At 46.9% G+C, this 18747-nt stretch overlaps 1 protein-coding gene across 5 annotated transcripts in view; it reads left to right on the top strand.

Moving 5' to 3' along the window:
* The window catches only part of PDE2A (phosphodiesterase 2A), a 791783-nt gene that overhangs the window by 700651 nt on the left and 72385 nt on the right, over positions 1-18747 (top strand). For all 5 annotated transcript variants that reach the window (XM_073612615.1, XM_073612619.1, XM_073612616.1 and 2 more), the window contains 3 exons: positions 3406-3447; positions 3757-3825; positions 9080-9207. In XM_073612615.1, coding sequence (XP_073468716.1) covers positions 3406-3447; positions 3757-3825; positions 9080-9207 — 239 coding nt within the window. The remainder of the gene's footprint in view (positions 1-3405; positions 3448-3756; positions 3826-9079; positions 9208-18747) is intronic.

The following is an 18747-nucleotide window of genomic DNA, read 5'->3' as shown; positions in this document are numbered from 1 at the left end:
CAAAGGAAGTAATTAAAAGATCGCCGGCATGTAACCAGCGCGCTCCAGCAGCCAGAATGTGTCCTTTGATGCCCCAGATCTGAGGCAAGCGGGTCAGTACAATGCGACCCCCCGCCGCTCGCACGGCTGACTGTTTGCACGCCACAGGCCAGCCATGGATCAGCGAAAATAATTGTTATCGGCGGAGAAATACGTTGTGTTTTCTATCAGCTTTGTATGATACATGGAGAAGGTTAATTGGCTGAGATAATCTTATAAATGCTGAATTCATAATGCGCCATTTCCCATCACAGCCTTTTACAGGAACGCATTTTTCAGGCTCCTGGTAAACAACTGTTTATGAGCATCGGTTTAAGGGAGTGCCGCTATTTACAGCAGATTTAACCCTTTTGCTGACAGACCCTTTTTTGCGTTTTTTTTTTTTTTTTTCGCACGTGTTTAAAAAATCATTTTAGGCCTGAAAATTAGTGATACAACCTACTACAGCAGTCTTTCTCTACCTTTTTACCCCAGAGGAACCCCTGAAATCTTTTTCAGGTCTTGAGGAACCCTTACTAAAACTCATTGGTGGTCATTGCAAAAAAAAAAAAAGCCCTTTACATTTGTGGCCATGCGGAATAAGGCAGCCCTTACAGTGGTTGTCAAAATGCAATCCCTACGGATGGCTTAAAAGATTGTTAGCTTCATGCAACTGGCACTACCAAGTGTTGCTGACCCCAGAACTATGCAGACATCTTAAGATAGGAGGTCAATCAGCCACAGCTCAAGGAACCCCTAGCAACCTTTGGAGGAACCCTGGTTGAGAATGGCTGTAAATGACATTTCCCTGCCAGCTTGGTTTACATGCCATGAGCACCCACCTCCTAAACTAAGGGTTTTGGAAACAGGTGATATGCCCTCTATATGGTCCTTCCACCCCCCCCCCCCCCTTTGCAAAGCACTTCACCCCATGTGGATGAGGACAAGGGCCTCTTGACCACAACCCTGGCCTGGTGGTTGTAGGGGTCTGCAGACAGTCCCCCACAACCCTTTAAAAATAAGTGGAAGCCAGCTACTGTCCCTACTACATGAATGACTAAGGTATACATAGCACTACTACTCATTTACATTAAAAGTTTACAGTAAGTAAACACAGATACACATTGACAAGTCATTTCACATCTGCATCAAACACACATTTATCCCCACCCATAGACTACCTCAGGCACACCCAGTGGGTAGGTCACCTAGACCCCTGCCTACTTACTGGAATCACCCACCCAAACCTCACCTCTAATTAGAGACCATTACCATAATGAATGCATTACATGAATGAGTTACAGTGCATGCGCAGCAACTCAAATATGGGGTGACATCCTGCGACACAGCATCATCAGGACTGAGGTCCAAGTTGCGGGACTGTCCTGGAAAAATCCAGGACAGTTGATGCCTATACCAATCAGAGTGCAATACTCCAATGTCCGGTGTCTGTTGGGTAAGTCTGCCCGTGGTGGGGAATTGTCACCAAGAGGTCCCCTTCTGGTCCCATTGTAACCAGGATTTCCTACAGCTACTCTACTGTAAAATAAGGATGAAAACCTGTCTCCTTCCCATGCAGGTAGAGTTGCCACCTCATCCGTTTAAACCTGAACACATATGAATAACACAAGTTCTGAGGCTAATTTAATGCAGATAAGGCACTAAGTGAGTTTAATTACCACCTTAATCAGCCACAGAACCCGTGTAATTAATATGTGTTCTGGTTTAAAGGGATGAGGTGGCAACCCTACATGCAGGTCAAAGTGAAAAGGTTGGGTAAGTCTGCCCGTGGTGGGGAATTGTCACCAAGAGGTCCATTTCTGGCCCCATTGTAACCGTGATTTCCTACAGCTACTCTACTGTAAAATAAGGATGAACCTGTCTCCTTCCCATGCAGGTAGGGTTGCCACCTCATCTAGAGTTGCCACCTCATCCCTTTAAACCCGAACACATATGAAATACACAGGTTCTGAGGCTAATTAAATGCAGATAAGGCACCAAGTGAGTTTAATTACCACCTTAATCAGCCACAGAACCCGTGTAATTAATATTGTGTTGGGGTTTAAAGGGATGAGATGGCAACCCTACATGCAGGTCAAAGTGAAAAGGTTGCCCCCCCCCCCCCCGGACCTTTTATACTTACCTTACCTGCACTACCAAGCTGGCCTTACACTTAGTAGAATTTTGTTCCAATTTTTTTTTGTTTTAAGAACATTCTTTCAATTTTCTAATCATTAGCGGGGTCAAATCAAGTAGTTTCAAACAACATTCGACAAATCATTGAAGATACTGAGAATTTTTCTGCAAATTGTCTGAAAATCTACTAGCGTATGGGAAACTTCACAACTCCTTGCTCCTCCGCAGCTGGTGCAAAAATTAGCTGCGTTGGTGTCCAGGGCGTGGTGATGTCATACTCTCCCCCCCCCATTACCAGAAGTGCTGATCGAATAACAAGGAGCTTCAAGGGAATGTAGGTAAGGTGAGTATGAAAGGGTCAAGGGGTCCTTCGCCCTGTTGGACAAGGTAGCAGTGTAAAAAACACTACAGCTTCTGTATTGACGCCAATGATTTTGGCTATGAAGCGGAAAATTTTACCCAAATTTTCCACTTGGCTGCCAATGCACTACAATGGATGAAAAAAAAAAACGTGGCATGCCACAGCGCACAGTGTACGCGCTGTGGTGCATTGTGCTCTACTGTACAATGCCACGGGGTGCCATTCACAATGAATGGCACCGAAATACACAGCAAGCATAGAGCTTGTGCGTTATAGCGACAGCCATTCGCTCCTGCGTTCTAGCATGCTTGCATCCTTGAAGTGTGAATGGGACCTATACATGGGTGCCTTTTCTCCTCCACACAACTCAAGTAGCCCCAGAGACAGGGCCAGAAATAAGTTGCAATAAAATGCTAGGTTCGCACGACTGCGTGTCAGAATGCACGCAAAATGGCAAGCTTTCAAGATACGCATCGAAACGCGTTGCCCTTTAGTGTTACCCTTTTTAATGGCACCCCCTCCCCCACACATTTGCAAACGTGCTCATTTCCTCATGTGCCAAGCCGCACGGTGATGCGTGTTTTTGGAAGAGAGTCATGGACCTCTTAGCCGCGTTTCTTGTGCGTAGGGAGCCCTAATAAAATGAACCTAGGCGTAACACGCGGAAAGCACGTTGTTCACGCTCAGTTACAACCTAAATCTACAAAATGGGACAAAATATCAGTCCCTAAAGTATGAGAAAGACTAAAATATATATATATATATATATATATATATATATATATATATATTTACAATGTATCCATTGTTTTAATGAAGTTACTCTTATGCGAGCAACGTTGCTGCCAAATAATGTTGGTTAATGACGCTGTCCCTTTAATCTGTTGCAGGTTGTCGGTAATAAAATACTTGAAGAAGAAATCAGCTTCCCAGTAAGTGGATTTATTCTGGATCCTGTGTGTTATCAGTCACCAACCCTTCTTTTCAGCCAGAGGAGGTGTTGGTGATGGGGGATGAGGGGAAGGGATGAAAGGCAAGCTTGTGTTCTGGCTGCAGCAAAAGGCTGTTCTGTGTTAGACATTAAGATAACATAGAGGAGAGTTCAGGAGCGAAAAACACCCACCTGCTCCTAAACGTCCGTTTAGCAGCAGCAGTGTACATGAGGCCTTATAAACATGGCCAAGAACTGAATTGATATTATTTTGTTATGAAGAATCTGAAAATGTTTTTATTCCCCTCAGCTGACATTCGGACATCTCGGCCAAGTGGTGGACAAGAAGAAGTCGATCACTCTACATGACATCAGTTCGGTCAGTATCTGTTCCCCTCTCTGGGATGTTTTGGTTGGGATGGATGATTCTTATCACTGTGGGGCTTCTTTATAGGGAACCCAGTAACCCGCTTCTTAGCTCTTGTGTTTGCTGTTTTTTCTGCCCAAAATTTTCAGTTTTTCCCGGTTATCTAAAAAACCTCAATCTACACAACATGGAAAAAGAAGAAGAGGAAACCAGGGAACTGTTACCACTCCATCATACAAAGGCATTGCAGACAATGGTGGTCTTCCAACCTTGGCATAACAGTTTGGTGAAGACCCCTTTCTGCTCCAGCATGACTGTGTCCCTGTATAGCCATTGGTTTGGAATGGGATGTCCAACAAGCTCATATGGGTGTGATGGTCAGGAGTCCACTTTTTTTTTGCTGAGTTCCCGGGTCCGTACACCTGCTGTGCCCATTATGAGGGGTTCCCACCATCCCTGTGCTGAGTTCCCAGGTCTGTACACCTGCTGTGTCCATTAAGAGGAGTCCCCACCATCCCTGTGCTGAGTTCCCGGGTCTGTACACCTGCTGTGCCCATTATGAGGGGTTCCCACCATCCCTGTGCTGAGTTCCTGGGTCTGTACCCCTGCTGTGCCCATTATGAGGGGTTCTCACCATCCCTGTGCTGAGTTCCCGGGTCTGTACACCTGCTGTGCCCATTATGAGAGGTTCCCACCATCCCTGTGTTGAGTTCCCAGGTCTGTACACCTGCTGTGCCCATTATGAGGGGTTCCCATCATCCCTGTGCTGAGTTCCCGGGTCTGTACACCTGCTGTGCCCATTATGAGGGATTCCCACCATCCCTGTGCTGAGTTCCTGGGTCAGTACACCTGCTGTGCCCATTATGAGGGGTTCCCACCATCCCTGTGCTGAGTTCCTGGGTCAGTACACCTGCTGTGCCCATTATGAGATGTTCCCACCATCCCTGTGCTGAGTTCCCGGGTCTGTACACCTGCTGTGCCCATTATGAGGGGTTCCCACCATCCCTGTGCTGAGTTCTCAGTTCTGTACACCTGCTGTGCCCATTATGCCCTCTGCTGAGTTCTCGGCTCTGTATACCTGCTGTCCTCATTATGAGGGGGACCCACCATCCCTGTGTGAGTTCCCCAGGCACAGGACCAAGTACACCCCATTATGGATACAGTATTCCCTGAGGGCAGTGGCCTCCTTCAGCAGGTTAGTGAGCCCTGCCACATTGCAAAAATGGTTCAAGAATGGTTTAAGGAACACAACAATGAGTTTGAGGTGTTGATTTGGCCTCCAAATTCTCTAGATCTCAATCCATTAAGCATCTGTGGGATGTGCTGGAAAAACAAGTCCAATCTATCCTGGCAACTTACAGGACATCAAGGATCTGCTACTGACAGCTCAATTCCAGATACCACAGCATACCTTCAGAGATCGTGTGGAGTCCACGCCTCGATGGGTCAGGGCTGTTTTGGTGGGAAAAGTGGGACTTACACAATATTAGGTGGGTGGTCATAAAGTTGTGGCTGATTGGCGTATATATTTGCTGATTTCTGTTGGGGACACATTTTTCTGGTGTGCGAAAAAATATGTGGGATGATAATTTTGCAAATGAAATTCATATTTCGGGGTTAGATGTAAGGAATAGCGAAGCGCGCCACTTCCGCAGTAGTGTAATAATAAATCAATCGTTGCCACAGTAACAAAAAAGCCTATAAATACTTTACGGCTGGAGTTTTTTACTAATGGCTCCTCATATTTATGACGTCACTTATCTCCGTGTTCTGTTCCTCTTATTAATATTTTCCTCTGAGTCGGCAAACTCCATGAAGCGGATTTCATTCCATTCATACTTTGATACGACGGAAGGCAGAAACACGAGCGGCGGCTGCGGCGGAATATTTTAGACATTCTGATATTTCCGGCCCAGAGGCGGCAAAAAAAAAAAAACCTGTAACCCCGAGGCAGGCTGGCGGGGGTGAGATAAGACCTTCAAAGTCGATGCGGCTCTGACTGGGTCAGCGAAACACGTAACGGGGGCTGAACACTGCAGAGTATGCCTGTTAGCAGCACCGAGATTATTAGATGTTCCAGAGAATTCTAGAGGCCGATTATTACACAATATAGGAAAATCCAGATTGAACATATGGACAATCATATGTTGTGTGACTTCCATGTTACCCGCCTCAAGATGTGAACAATGTATCAGATCCGATCTGCACTGTGAACAATGTATCATATCCGATCTGCACTGTGAACAATGTATCAGATCCGATCTGCACTGTGGACAATGTATCAGATCCGATCTGCACTGTGAACAATGTATCATATCCGATCTGCACTGTGAACGATGTATCATATCCGATCTGCACTGTGAACGATGTATCAGATCCAATCTGCACTGTGAACAATATATCAGATCCGATCTGCACTATGGAAAATGTATCAGATCCGATCTGCACTGTGGAAAAATGTATCAGATCTGATCTGCACTGTGGACAATGTATCAGATCTGATCTGCACTGTGAACAATGTATCAGATCCGATCTGCACTGTGGACAATGTATCAGATCCAATCTGCACTGTGGAAAATGTATCAGATCCGATCTGCACTGTGGACAATGTATCAGATCCGATCTGCACTGTGAACAATGTATCAGATCCGATCTGCACTGTGGACAATGTATCAGATCCGATCTGCACTGTGGACAATGTATCAGATCCGATCTGCGCTGTGGACAATGTATCAGATCCGATCTGCACTGTGGACAATGTATCAGATCCGATCTGCACTGTGGACAATGTATCAGATCCGATCTGCACTGTGGACAATGTATCAGATCCGATCTGCACTGTGGACAATGTATCAGATCCGATCTGCACTGTGGACAATGTATCAGATCTGATCTGAACAATTTATCAGACCTCCCATGCCCTTTTTGGCAGTAGTTTGCCTATTAGCTCTAGAACCTCAATGGGATCCAAGCATCACTATTCCTGTGTTGTCAGAGGACTTTTTGAAGGACAGAGGACCTTGTCACCCAGGCTCCGCCCATCACTCCCCCCTCCGTCCTCTATTACATTTCGCACAGATAATGAACTCCGCACACCGAGATTAATCCAATCAGCCGTCTGCAGTCTGGATAGGATACGTTCCGTGTTCCAAATAACATCAGCTCCAGTTTTAGCCCAGGAGCTCGTAGGGATGACATTGGACAAAGTCCAACTCTTAACCCCTAACTTACCATTTTATGTCCATGTGCACAGACCATGTTTTCCATTTTTTATACGTTATAGGTTATTTAACAATTTAATTTTAGACCGTGGCTGGTGGGAGGGGCCGGCAGGTTACATGGCTTCCTGAAAACATCACAGCACCCGGCCTCAGTACTCCTCTCCAGAGCCCTTAGTCCTGATGGAGGTACTGGAAGGAGAAGGAGTTATGCAAATATCAAAAAGCCTTGATGGATGGGTGTCATTCTGGAGGAGTGGGCGTTCCTAGGCAGGCTGTATTTATATAGGTAACGCCCACATGTGATGCTGAGCCTCCATGATTGAAAGGTCCGAAATCCAATGAATGAAAGGGGCGGGCCAGTCCGGCTGGGGAGGAAAAGGCCTTTCTCAAACTTTTTTTACCCCAGAGGAACCCTTGAAATAATTTTCAGGTCTCAGGGAACCCCTAGTTAGGACAGTCCCTGGGGGGTCATTAAGAAAAGGCCCCTCATATTGGTGGTGGTAAGTGGAAGAGCAAACACCACTGCCGGTATATTTTTATGCCATCTGTGTCCCATTAGGGAGATGTTCCTCAACTTCCTGTCCCAGAGACGCAACACAAACCTAGAAGAGATCTCTGCAAAGTGAGGGAATTCCCATCTGGCAGCTGTCACTAAAACAAGGGTGCCTATTGGAAGGTTTGAAAACCCCAATGTCAAGGGTAGGAGATCCAGAAAAGGTGCATGACTCCTGACAAGAATGTCTGTGCAGTTTGCACATTGACAGTGGCCATCATGAGCTAGTGATGAAACGCGTTGAACTGAACATCACTTTGTGGCTTTAAAATAATGATAATGATGATAATGACAGTGGGCTTAATGAGATATAAATGAGACGGCACCCCTCCCCCCTTCCGTGGATGCAATAATGGTGGATTGGGAATCACATATATAGAGGCATCTACCTGTCTGGTGGAACCAAAACTTTTAAACACCTATGAAGAATCCCAGGTCCAACTGCCTCAGATCTCTCTTACCCGACCCCTTCCTTTTTAACCATGGGTTGCAGAACATGTTGTATGCATGGTAGGACTGTTCCCCAAACACCTTAGGGAACTCAGAGAAGCTAATGACAAAACGCATTGAACTAAGCCTCACTCCATGGCTTTAAAATGATGATTTGGTTTGATCATTGGGTGACCAGAGAATACCTCTTTAGTAATGCACACGTAGCTGTGAAAGTTTGAGCCAGGAGTGTAAAGAGTTGTCTATTGGAAGGAATCCTCTCTGCATATTCACTCATGTGACATCATGTGCCAAACATATTTATAACTTGTTATGTGTATTTTAATACATTTTGTATAGTAAATATGAAAACCTTTTAGATAGTCTGTGTTCCTGGTGATGGACAGCACCTCTAAGGTCCTAGTACTCTTTGATATGATCTATTATTGAGATCCAGTTATGTGTGGAGCTTGACTTTTCCTGTAAAAGCCAAGCCTGGCCCCACATTTTCTGTCTTCCTAATAGCCACTAAGGCTGCCTATCAATCTCTTTTATCTCCCCCAGTATACTGTCGGACTGTAGCTCCACCCCACCTTGGGCATAAAGTCAAGGTCAAGCCAAGCAATGCAAGGGTCAGCTGTGACGTTTGACTGAGGATGGTTATATTGTGTAACACATGGTTCACCTCCAAAGAGAAAGGACCCTCGCCCCGATACCCGGGGTGCAAAACTACTGACAGGGACTGGGGTACTCGTGGTCTGAAACCAGGTGGACCCCATTCTCAGGGAACCTACCAAGGCAAGGGCCACCCAAGGGCTAGGTGGAGCTCCTCCTAAGGGAGACCCCACGTGAGGTGGAGAACCTGACCTAAAATGAGTCTCAATCCACATAATGGATTTTTATATGATGTTAGAGCAAGCAATGGGTGGAGTGGGAACATCCCAAGGTGGGTTAAAACAGTCCTACACCCAAAGCTGGTGAGAACAAAGCCAGGGACAATAACAGGAACATCGCCACCTGTGATTGGCCTTTCCGAGTAATTGTTCTCTTCTTATCTCCTTAGGAAGAGCACAAGCAGCTGAACAACATGTTGGGCTTCGAGGTTCGCTCCATGCTGTGTGTTCCGGTTATATGTCGGGCGACGTCGCAGGTGGTGGCACTGGCCTGTGCGTTCAACAAACAAGGAGGAAAGTAAGTGCACGGCAGTCGGTATCTCTACAAACTATATTCATTACAGTGGTGGGAAGTTGACTTGGCTTCTATGTGGGCAATGGGGAGCACCTCAAGTGATAAGTTTAACGGGTATTAGATTGCTTTCAGACTTTATTAGTAAAATGATACGGCCAATGCATTTTGGGGGATCGGGCTCCCCTTCTTTGGGGCAACCACTGGGGGGGGGGCTGTTGGCCCTGAAGAATGGGCAGCCCAGTCCCCCCAAATTGTGTTGGTTGTATCTTATTACCAACAAAGTCTGGAACCAAATTTACATTATATGTACACTGCTTTTACTTGAGGCACTCCTCATTGCGCAAATACAGAAGTCATCAGTCTGAGGAACCAACACCTTGTTCCTAGCCCAGTACTCACACACAGTCACCTCCATCAGAGAACCCCCAAGCTAGAGTACTGAGACCCAATCAACTCTGAAATCAGTCTATGGCGGCCACAATTCTCTTTGAAACATGTATAAATGAGGTATGAAGATGTTCAATATGGCAGCCGAGGTTTGACTGCCCTGAACCTGGAAGTGCTCAGGAACACAGCGCTTCCAGGCAATACCGGTTTACAGGTTTGTCCAATGCCCACGGCAAGGATCCAGAACTGCGCCCCTCCCTCATTGCTAATGCATGCTATAGAAAGGGTGTACCACTGTCACACTTACCCCTAATGCAGGTGGTCAGACACTATAGCCAGCTTCTGTGTTCTTCACCTATAGCAGCCCCCTTTCCCACAAGGCAAGCAGGCCTACCGGTAACTGGCTGCCCCCAGGACTTCTACACAATGCTGTAGTGCCTGGCCACCACACCAGGACAGGCGTGAACTGAGCAAAGCAAACAGGTACTTGCGGTTGGCAGACAGGTAGGGTGGTTCAATGACAGTCCAGGTACAAGGCAGGCATGGTTCAGAATAGTCAGTGTCCAACCTGTAGTCAAAAGGCAGGCAGAGTTCAGATAATGATCGATATCCAATGGGAATCCAAACAGTAGAGAAGGACAGACAGACAGGGAGCTTAAGCACGTATTACACACCCTATCACAAGCCTGAGACTGCAGGCTTGGCTGGCTTAATTCAGGTTTGGCCTCCACCATGGCCCATTGGTTCCCAGCCACTGATCCGCCCAGCTGTCACGTACCTGGTGGAGATCGAGCTGTAGAGGGGGCTTCTCTTGCACCTCCTATCCAACACCCCTGGTAGAGCTGACAGAGAGTGTAGGACACAGAGTGACACGAGGGCCGGTATAGCAGGTGGCACCAGCTGAGGCTTGACAAGGAACCCATGGCCCTAGATCACCAGACAGGCACCCGAAACAGGAACTCCGTGACACTGGATCAGTAAACAGGAGCGTAACCGGAACATAAGCCAAGGGGTCAACAACACGCAGGCAATGCAGGTACAGGAACATGAGACTAAAACAGAAACAGGTTGCAAACCGGAGTCGGTACACAATCGGGCAGCAAGGTACAGGAGCATGAGACAAGAGCAGAGTCAAACACAGGCCAAGGTCACAGGTAGGCGAGCAGAAGTCCAGAGGAGGGTTGAGATCAAGCTGGGTAAAACATAGGTAGGCAGGAAGCAGATCAGGGCACAGGCAAACAGGAACAAGCTGAAAGACCACTCAGCAATGTGTTCATGTCATTGCTTAGTTGAAATAGGCCGTTTGCCGCCAGTGCACGCACATGGCGCCAAACGGCGCATGCGCAAATTCATATTTTTTCTTGTGCACACACTAGTGTGCCCACACATGCATGCTGGTTAACTGGATTTCTCTTACGCCAGCTCTTGAAGAGCAACGCAACAAAGGATTGAGATCCCCAGAAATAGGAAGGTCAAGTTTCGCTCTTTATTATATCTTCAGATTGTATCGGAAGGCGATCCAATGAGAGACCACCACATGTACCCAGAAACAAAGCCAATAATTAAATACCACCATTGAAAATGTTCACCTTCCTGGTGCATATATAACACTATTTACAGTGCATGATAAATAACATCAGACCTTGTGGCAAGGCAGAGAGGCGAATAATGGCGCCCTACTCGTTTCGTCATTGGACTTCATCAGGTGGTTAGGACAAATATAACCACCTGACATCCACAGGGCGTTTATAAACATTCTGGAATTCAAAAGGAGAAAGCAAGGTCATGGCTGCAGCCACCATGTACTTGTTACCGTTTAGGTGGCTATCAAGTAAAAGTGACCTGGGTGGATGTGGAGCACGCCCCCTCTGTGCCTCCTATAGGCTCGTCCGCTCCCTTGGGGACTACAGTAAATGTTGTCTGGATGATGAGCAGGAGGATCTCTCAGAACATCCACTCCCTCACCTGCATTGCAATCACTGAACCTCAAAGCGATCAGCTCTGGACACTTCCAGGTTCAGAACAGTCAGCATCCCAGCTGAAAATCCCGGTAAACACTTGATCAGTCTTGGTCTCATTGTTCTCAGTCAGTTGGAGTGGAGGACAGGGAAGAAGTTAGGGATCTAGGAGATCCCAGATGCCTCCATAAAAAGAACCTGTTAGCTGCCCAATGCTGTATGGGGGCTTTTGACAGAAATGGAATTATAAAAAAAATGAAGAAAGTGTTAAAACTTTTAAAGTAAAACATTTTAAATTAAAAAAAAATAAAAAGCAACTCCCTGTTAAAAAAGCAACCCTATCACCCCATTTTTGATTTGTTTTTTAAATAACATATATTTAATGTTCTTTTTCATATTTATATTTTGTTCACATGGTTAGCACTATAGCACAGTGGCGTAGCATGGGTGGGGCCACAGGGGAAGTTGCCCTGGGCACATTATTCTTAAGAGAGCAAAATTAGTAAGGATTTGGGGTGAGAAGAGGGGGGGGGGGGTCTGTGCTCGTTCCTGTTGTGGTTCATCAGTGGTGCATTACCTCCTCTCTCTCTCTTTCTCTCTTAGGCTGTGTGGGCGGGTCGGGCAGGGCAGTTCTAGATCAGAGTGGGCGGAGTTGAGGGGAGCGAGCAGAGCGCTTCTGCTTAGTGTGTAGCAGTGCGCTGCGCGGAGCAGCTGAGGATGTCCCCGGGTGCTAGTAACCCATGCTATACCACTGCTATAGTGCTGCTTTTGTAATTGTATTATTTTATATTGTATTATATGTATATTTTATAAATATATATATATTTATATATATATATATATATATATATATATATATATATATATATATACGGTATATATAATTTTATTTATATTTAATATATATTTTATATTATTTATATTTTATTCTATTTATATTTAATATATATTTATTTATTATTATTATTTTCTCTTATGCTGGTCGATAAATGATCGATTTCTTTTCCGATCGATCTCTTCCGATAGGAATAATCAGCCGACTGACAACAACTCATGCGATCAGTATCTGCCACACCTGGGACCTACGATCTAAGGGCCCCGTTCACAATAGGTCATTTGGAATCACAGGCAGGAGCACCGTTTTTTTGCCGCAATTTCCAAATCGCGCGGCAGTCGTGGCAAAACATGTGACGTGCGTTTGGATGCCGTTCATTCCTAATGGCACCCCAAACGCGGTGCAATTTTGCTGCGATTGTCACTCAACACAATGGCGACAAAACACAAAGCTCGTCACCCCAAAAAAAAGGTGCATGAGTTTCTTTTGCGCGACCAAACGCGCATAGGGTAGCCCATTCACTACGCAAAGTGTGAAAACACCCAGCGCGCTCTGTAGCACCTGTAGGCGTGAACCAAGCCTTACCCTGTGGCGCCTTTTCTCCTACAGGAATTTAGGAGCAGAAAAACGCGGTTAAAAATGTGTTTTTGCGTTCATGTGCATTCATGTGAGTCAATGAGCGTTCACGCTTTTGCTGTGAATGCATTCCATTGGCCGCAATGGTCATTTATTCTGGCCACTACAAAGTATTAATTCACAAATGTGCAAACGCTCATTGACATGCCTGTGGGTCTTTGAGCGCTTTCAACCATTTTTTAATGTTCAAAAGCTCTTCTCCTGATGCAACTTTGGTGGGTTGCCTGAACCTGACCCTCTTCCCCGCCGGTGTCATCTCCTCTGCCCTCGGGGAAAAGATCCTCTTTGATGGGAACATCACGGCGGATTGCACTCGCCGTCTTGGCGGCTCCTCTGATTAGCACTTTGTATTCAGCTAATCCGGCAGGATTGCGCAAATTGTGAGCACCTAATTCTCTGTCTGGATGTGGAAGTGATTAAAAGATTTACCCGGCCGGAGGAGAAGAGATCTCAACAAGACTTAATCAGATCCCGGCTGCTGACTGGCGGCGCCTCGGCGTGCGGCGTTCTGGAAAAACGGCGATTTGCGTCTTAGCTTTTTATCTTGATTGGCTTTCGCTGTATTTCTTTTGCATAAGTAAGAAGTTTAGAGTTGGAGTGATATCCTTTATTGGCTTATGTAAAGTGCACCTGTCATCAGATATATACAGTATCTCACAAAAGTAAGTACACCCCTCACATTTTTGTAAATCTTTTCTTCTATCTTTTCATGTGACAACACTGAAGAAATGACACTTGTCTACAATATAAAGTAGTGAGTGTACAGCTTGTATAACAGTGTAAATTTGCTGTCCCCTCAAAATAACTCAACACACAGCCATTAATGTCTAAACCGCTGGCAACAAAAGTGAGTACACCCCTTAGTGAAAATGTCCAAATTGGACCCAATTAGCTATTTTCCCTCCCCGGTGTCATGTGACTCGTTAGTGTTACAAGGTCTCAGGTGTGAATGGGGAGCAGGTGTGTTAAATTTGGTGTTATCGCTCTCACTCTCTCATACTGGTCACTGGAAGTTCAACATGGCACCTCATGGCAAAGAAATCTCTGAGGATCTGAAAAAAATAATTGTTGCTCTACATAAAGATGGCCTAGGCTATAAGAAGATTGTATAACAGGACAGGTTCCACTCAGAACAGGCCTCGCCATGGTCAACCAAAGAGGTTGAGTGCACGTGCTCAGCGTCATATCCAGAAGTTGTCTTTGGGAAATAGACGTATGAGTGCTGCCAGCATTGCTGCAGAGGTTGAAAGGATGGGGGGTCAGCCTGTCAGTGCTCAGACCATACGCCGCACACTGCATCACATTGGTCTGCATGGCTGTCATCCCAGAAGGAAGCCTCTTCTAAAGATGATGCACAAGAAAGTCCGCAAACAGTTTGCTGAAGACAAGCAGACTAAGGACACGGATTACTGGAACCATGTCCTGTGGTCTGATGAGACCAAGATAAACTTATTTGATTCAGATGGTGTCAGACGTGTGTAGCGACAACCAGGTGAGGAGTACAAAGACAAGTGTGTCTTGCCTACAGTCAAGCATGGTGGTGGGAGTGTCATGGTCTGGGGCTGCATGAGTGCTGCCGGCACTGGGGGGCTACAGTTCATTGAGGGAACCATGAATGCCAACATGTACTGTGACATTCTGAAGCAGAGCATGATCCCCTCCCTTCAGAGACTGGGCCGCAGGGCAGTATTCCAACATAACGGCCCCAAACACACCTCCAAGATGACCACTGTCTTGCTAAAGAAGCTGAGGGTAAAGGTGATGGACTGGCCAAGCATGTTTCCAGACCTAAACCCTATTGAGCATCTGTGGGACATCCTCAAATGGAAGGTGGAGGAGCGCAAGGTCTCTAACATCCACCAGCTCTGTGATGTCCTCATGGAGGAGTGGAAGAGGACTCCAGTGACAACCTGTGAAGCTCTGGTGAACTCCATGCCCAAGAGGGTTAAAGGGGTTGTAAAGGCAATTTAAAAAAATAAATAAATAATAACAAACATGTTATACTTACCTCCACTGTGCAGCTCATTTTGCACAGAGTGGCCCTGAACCTGGTCTTCTGGGGTCCCTCGGTGGCTGTCTCAGCTCCTCCCCACAAGAACTAACCACCTTCATGCAAGCTCTCTCGCATGGTGGTTAGTTCTTGCGGGCGTGCTCCTGTGATACAGCCAGCGGCTATAGCCGCTCACTGTATCACTCGGCCCCGCCCCCCCGGCGTGCCGCGTCATTGGATGTGATTGACAGCAGCGCGAGCCAATGGCTGCGCTGCTTTCAATCCGTCCACTCTAGCCAATAAACGGCCAGGCTGAGCGGCGAAGAGGACATCGGGGGCGAGCACAACAGGTGAACGGGCTCAGGTAAGTAAAACGGGGGGGCCGGTATTGTCGGATGTTTTTTCACCTTAATGCATAGGATGCATTAAGGTGAAAAAATGCAAACCTTTTTGAGGCCACACAAAATATTGACACTTTGGGCCCAATTTAGACATTTTCACTTAGGGGTGTACTCACTTTTGTTGCCAGTGGTTTAGACATTAATGGTTGTGTGTTGAGTTATTTTGACAGGACTGCAAATTTACTGGTATACAAGCTGTACACTCACTACCAGTGGCGGTGCGTCCATTAGGGGCGCTCATGGGCCGCCCCTCTCTCCAACCACTCCCTCTGTGTACTATGGATAGATTCATGCATTGCATCGCCTTACCTTCTGCCTGACCCACCACCACGATGAGGTAAGTGCTGGGCAGACAGCGGACGGGCGGGGGGGGGGGCCCAGTGGCTGCATATTATGGGGACAAAGGCTGCAATTGATGGAGCACACAGTTCGCTGCACTTACGGGGCACAGTGGCTGCATATTATGGGCACAGAGGCTGCATTTGATGAGCACAGTTGGCTGCATATAATGGGCACAATTAGTTACATATGATGGGCACAGTGGCTGCAATTGATGTTTTTGTTTCAGTATTTTTCAGAATTTTTCAGTTCGTCTGCACACCCAAGCCCCCCCCCCCCCCCAAAAAAAAAAAAAAAAAACATTTTGGAGCACTAGCCGCCACTGCTTACTACTTTACATTGTAGCAAAGTGTCATTTCTTCAGTGTTGTCACATGAAAAGATAGAATGAAATATTTACAAAAACGTGAGGGGTGTACTCACTTTTGTGAGATACTGTTTGTTATGCTGAACAGATCCTTTTCTATACCTTCTCCAATGTAAATAGCTGAAGTTTAATCTGCTTTAATCCTGCCTTTTACAAAGTTACAATGTACAGTCTGATCACTGGGGGAGGGGAGACTTAGGAAATGCTTCCTCCTCGTTCTACAAAGTTACAATGTACAGTCTGATCAGGAGCTCCTCTGGCGTGATGCGATGAGACGCTCCATCACTCTCTCCTGTGTACATGCCGCGCTCCTCCATCTCTTAGTAGATGAGCTGACCTTTAAAGCTGTGGCGCCTTATCGGAGGGGACGGTGTCATTGTACAATCAATGTCCTGTCTGTCGCCGTATTAGGAGGGGCCTCGGCATCTGTACGCCGCGCCTGAAAGGGCGAACGATTGGCTTGATGTATGGACCAGCGTCTGGGAGGCAGATGGCTCATTCCAGAGGATGGATAGCGGCCGGGTACCCCCATCCATCCTTTTTGGTGACGGGTTCTCAGTTGAGCGCCCCCAGACTAACCAGAGAGCAAAAATCACAGAGATAAAGAGAAGGGGTTATTAAGTCCGGAATGAGAATAATGGTGTATGTATATTCTCAGTAGAGTCTTTAATAATGATGGGGAGGTGTGTTTGTTCCCTAGGAAGGCTCTTCTTTCTCTCTGTGTCCTGCTGATTTCTGGGAACACAATAGGTCTCTAGTCACGTGAAACAACCACACGGCTCCTGGTAACCACTTGTCCTGGGCTACCCTATCACTGACCGCACTCTACAGCAGAGTCTCGCAGCCTGTTTTCAGTGGCGGCACCCTTTTAAAGTACGCAAAATCTGGAGGCCCCAGTCTAACAAGTAAATGTTACTTATCAATGGGAAAACTGAGCCTGAGACAAGGCACACAACCATCTGGATGAATGTAACTTCAAATCAGAGTCCCGTCTTCATGTCAGAATCTTCCATCACATCAAAGTCCCCCATCACATTAGAGTTCCCCATCTTGTCAGAGGCCCTCATCACAGAGTTTCCCATCTTGTCAGAGGCCCCCGTTGCATCAAAGTCCCCCCTTCACATCAAAGGTCCCCCTATCACATGAAAGGTCCCCCTATCACATGAAAGGTCCCCCTCATCACATCAGAGGTCCTCCCTTCACATCAAAGGTCCCCATCAGATCAAAGGTCCCCCCATCACATCAGAGGTCCTCCCATAACATCAGAGGTCCCCCATCACATCAGAGGTCCCCCCATCACATCAGCGGTCCCCCCATCACATCAGAGGTCCTCCCATAACATCAGAGGTCGCCCATCACATCAGAGGTCCTCCCATCACATCAGAGGTCCCCCCATCACATCAGAGGTCCCCCCATCACATCAGAGGTCCTCCCATAACATCAGAGGTCCTCCCATAACATCAGAGGTCCTCCCATCACATCAGAGGTCCCCCCATCACATCAGAGGTCCCCCCATCACATCAGAGGTCCTCCCATAACATCAGAGGTCGCCCATCACATCAGAGGTCCCCCCATCACATCAGAGGTCCCCCCATCACATCAGAGCTCCCCCCATCTCATCAGAGGTCCCCCCCGTATCATCAGAGGTCCCCCGTCACAGCAGAGCTCCTCCCATCACATCAAAGTCCTCCATCTCATTAGAGGTTCCCCCATGATATCAAAGGTCCCCCCATCACATTAGTGGTTCCTTCATGCCATCAGAGTCCTCCATTTACATCAGTGGTCCCCCCAACACATCAGAGGTCCTCCATCACATCAAAGTTTTCCATCTCATCAGAGGTCCCCCCATCACATCAAAGGTCCCCCAATTACATCAGAGGCTATTCCATTACATCAAAGGTCACCCAATCACATCAGAGGTTCCCCCATGCCATCAGAGTCCCCCGTTCACATCAGAGCTTCCCCCATATTATCAGAGTTCCCCCATTCACATCAGAGTTCCCCCATTCACATCAGAGGTCCCCATCACATTAGAGGTCTTCCAATCATATCAGAGTCCCTCCTCTCATTAGAGGTCCCCCATTCACATTAGAGGTCCCTCACATCACATCAAAGGTTGCCCGATTACATCAGAGGTCCTTCCATTACAACAAAGGTCCTCCCATCACATCAGAGGTTCCCCCATGCCATCAGAGTCCCCCGTTCACATCAGAGGTCCTCCATCACATCAAAGGCACCCATCACATCAGAGGTCCCCCATCACAGCAGAGACCTCCCATCACATCAGAGGTCCTCCCATTACAACAAAGTACCCCCATCACATCAGAGGTCCCCCCAACACATCAGAGGTCCCCCATTACATCAAAGGTCCCCATCTCATTAGATGTCCCCCATCACATCAGAGGTCCTCCTATCACATCAAAGGTCCCCCCATTACATTAGAGGTCATTCCATTACATCAAAGGTCCCCCCATAACATCAGAGGTTCCTCCATGCCATCAGATTCCCCTGTTCACATCAGAGGTTCCCCATTCACATCAGAGGTTCCCCATTCACATCAGAGGTTCCCCATCACATTAGAGGTTCCCCTTCACATCACGGTCCTCCCTTCATATTAGAGATCTCCCCATC

The sequence above is a fragment of the Aquarana catesbeiana genome, linkage group LG02 (assembly GCF_042186555.1).
Source record: "Aquarana catesbeiana isolate 2022-GZ linkage group LG02, ASM4218655v1, whole genome shotgun sequence".
In the NCBI taxonomy this organism is placed as follows: Eukaryota; Metazoa; Chordata; class Amphibia; order Anura; family Ranidae; genus Aquarana; species Aquarana catesbeiana.
The sequence above is the reverse complement of the archived record's forward strand: the minus strand, read 5'-3'. Positions and strand labels throughout refer to the sequence as shown.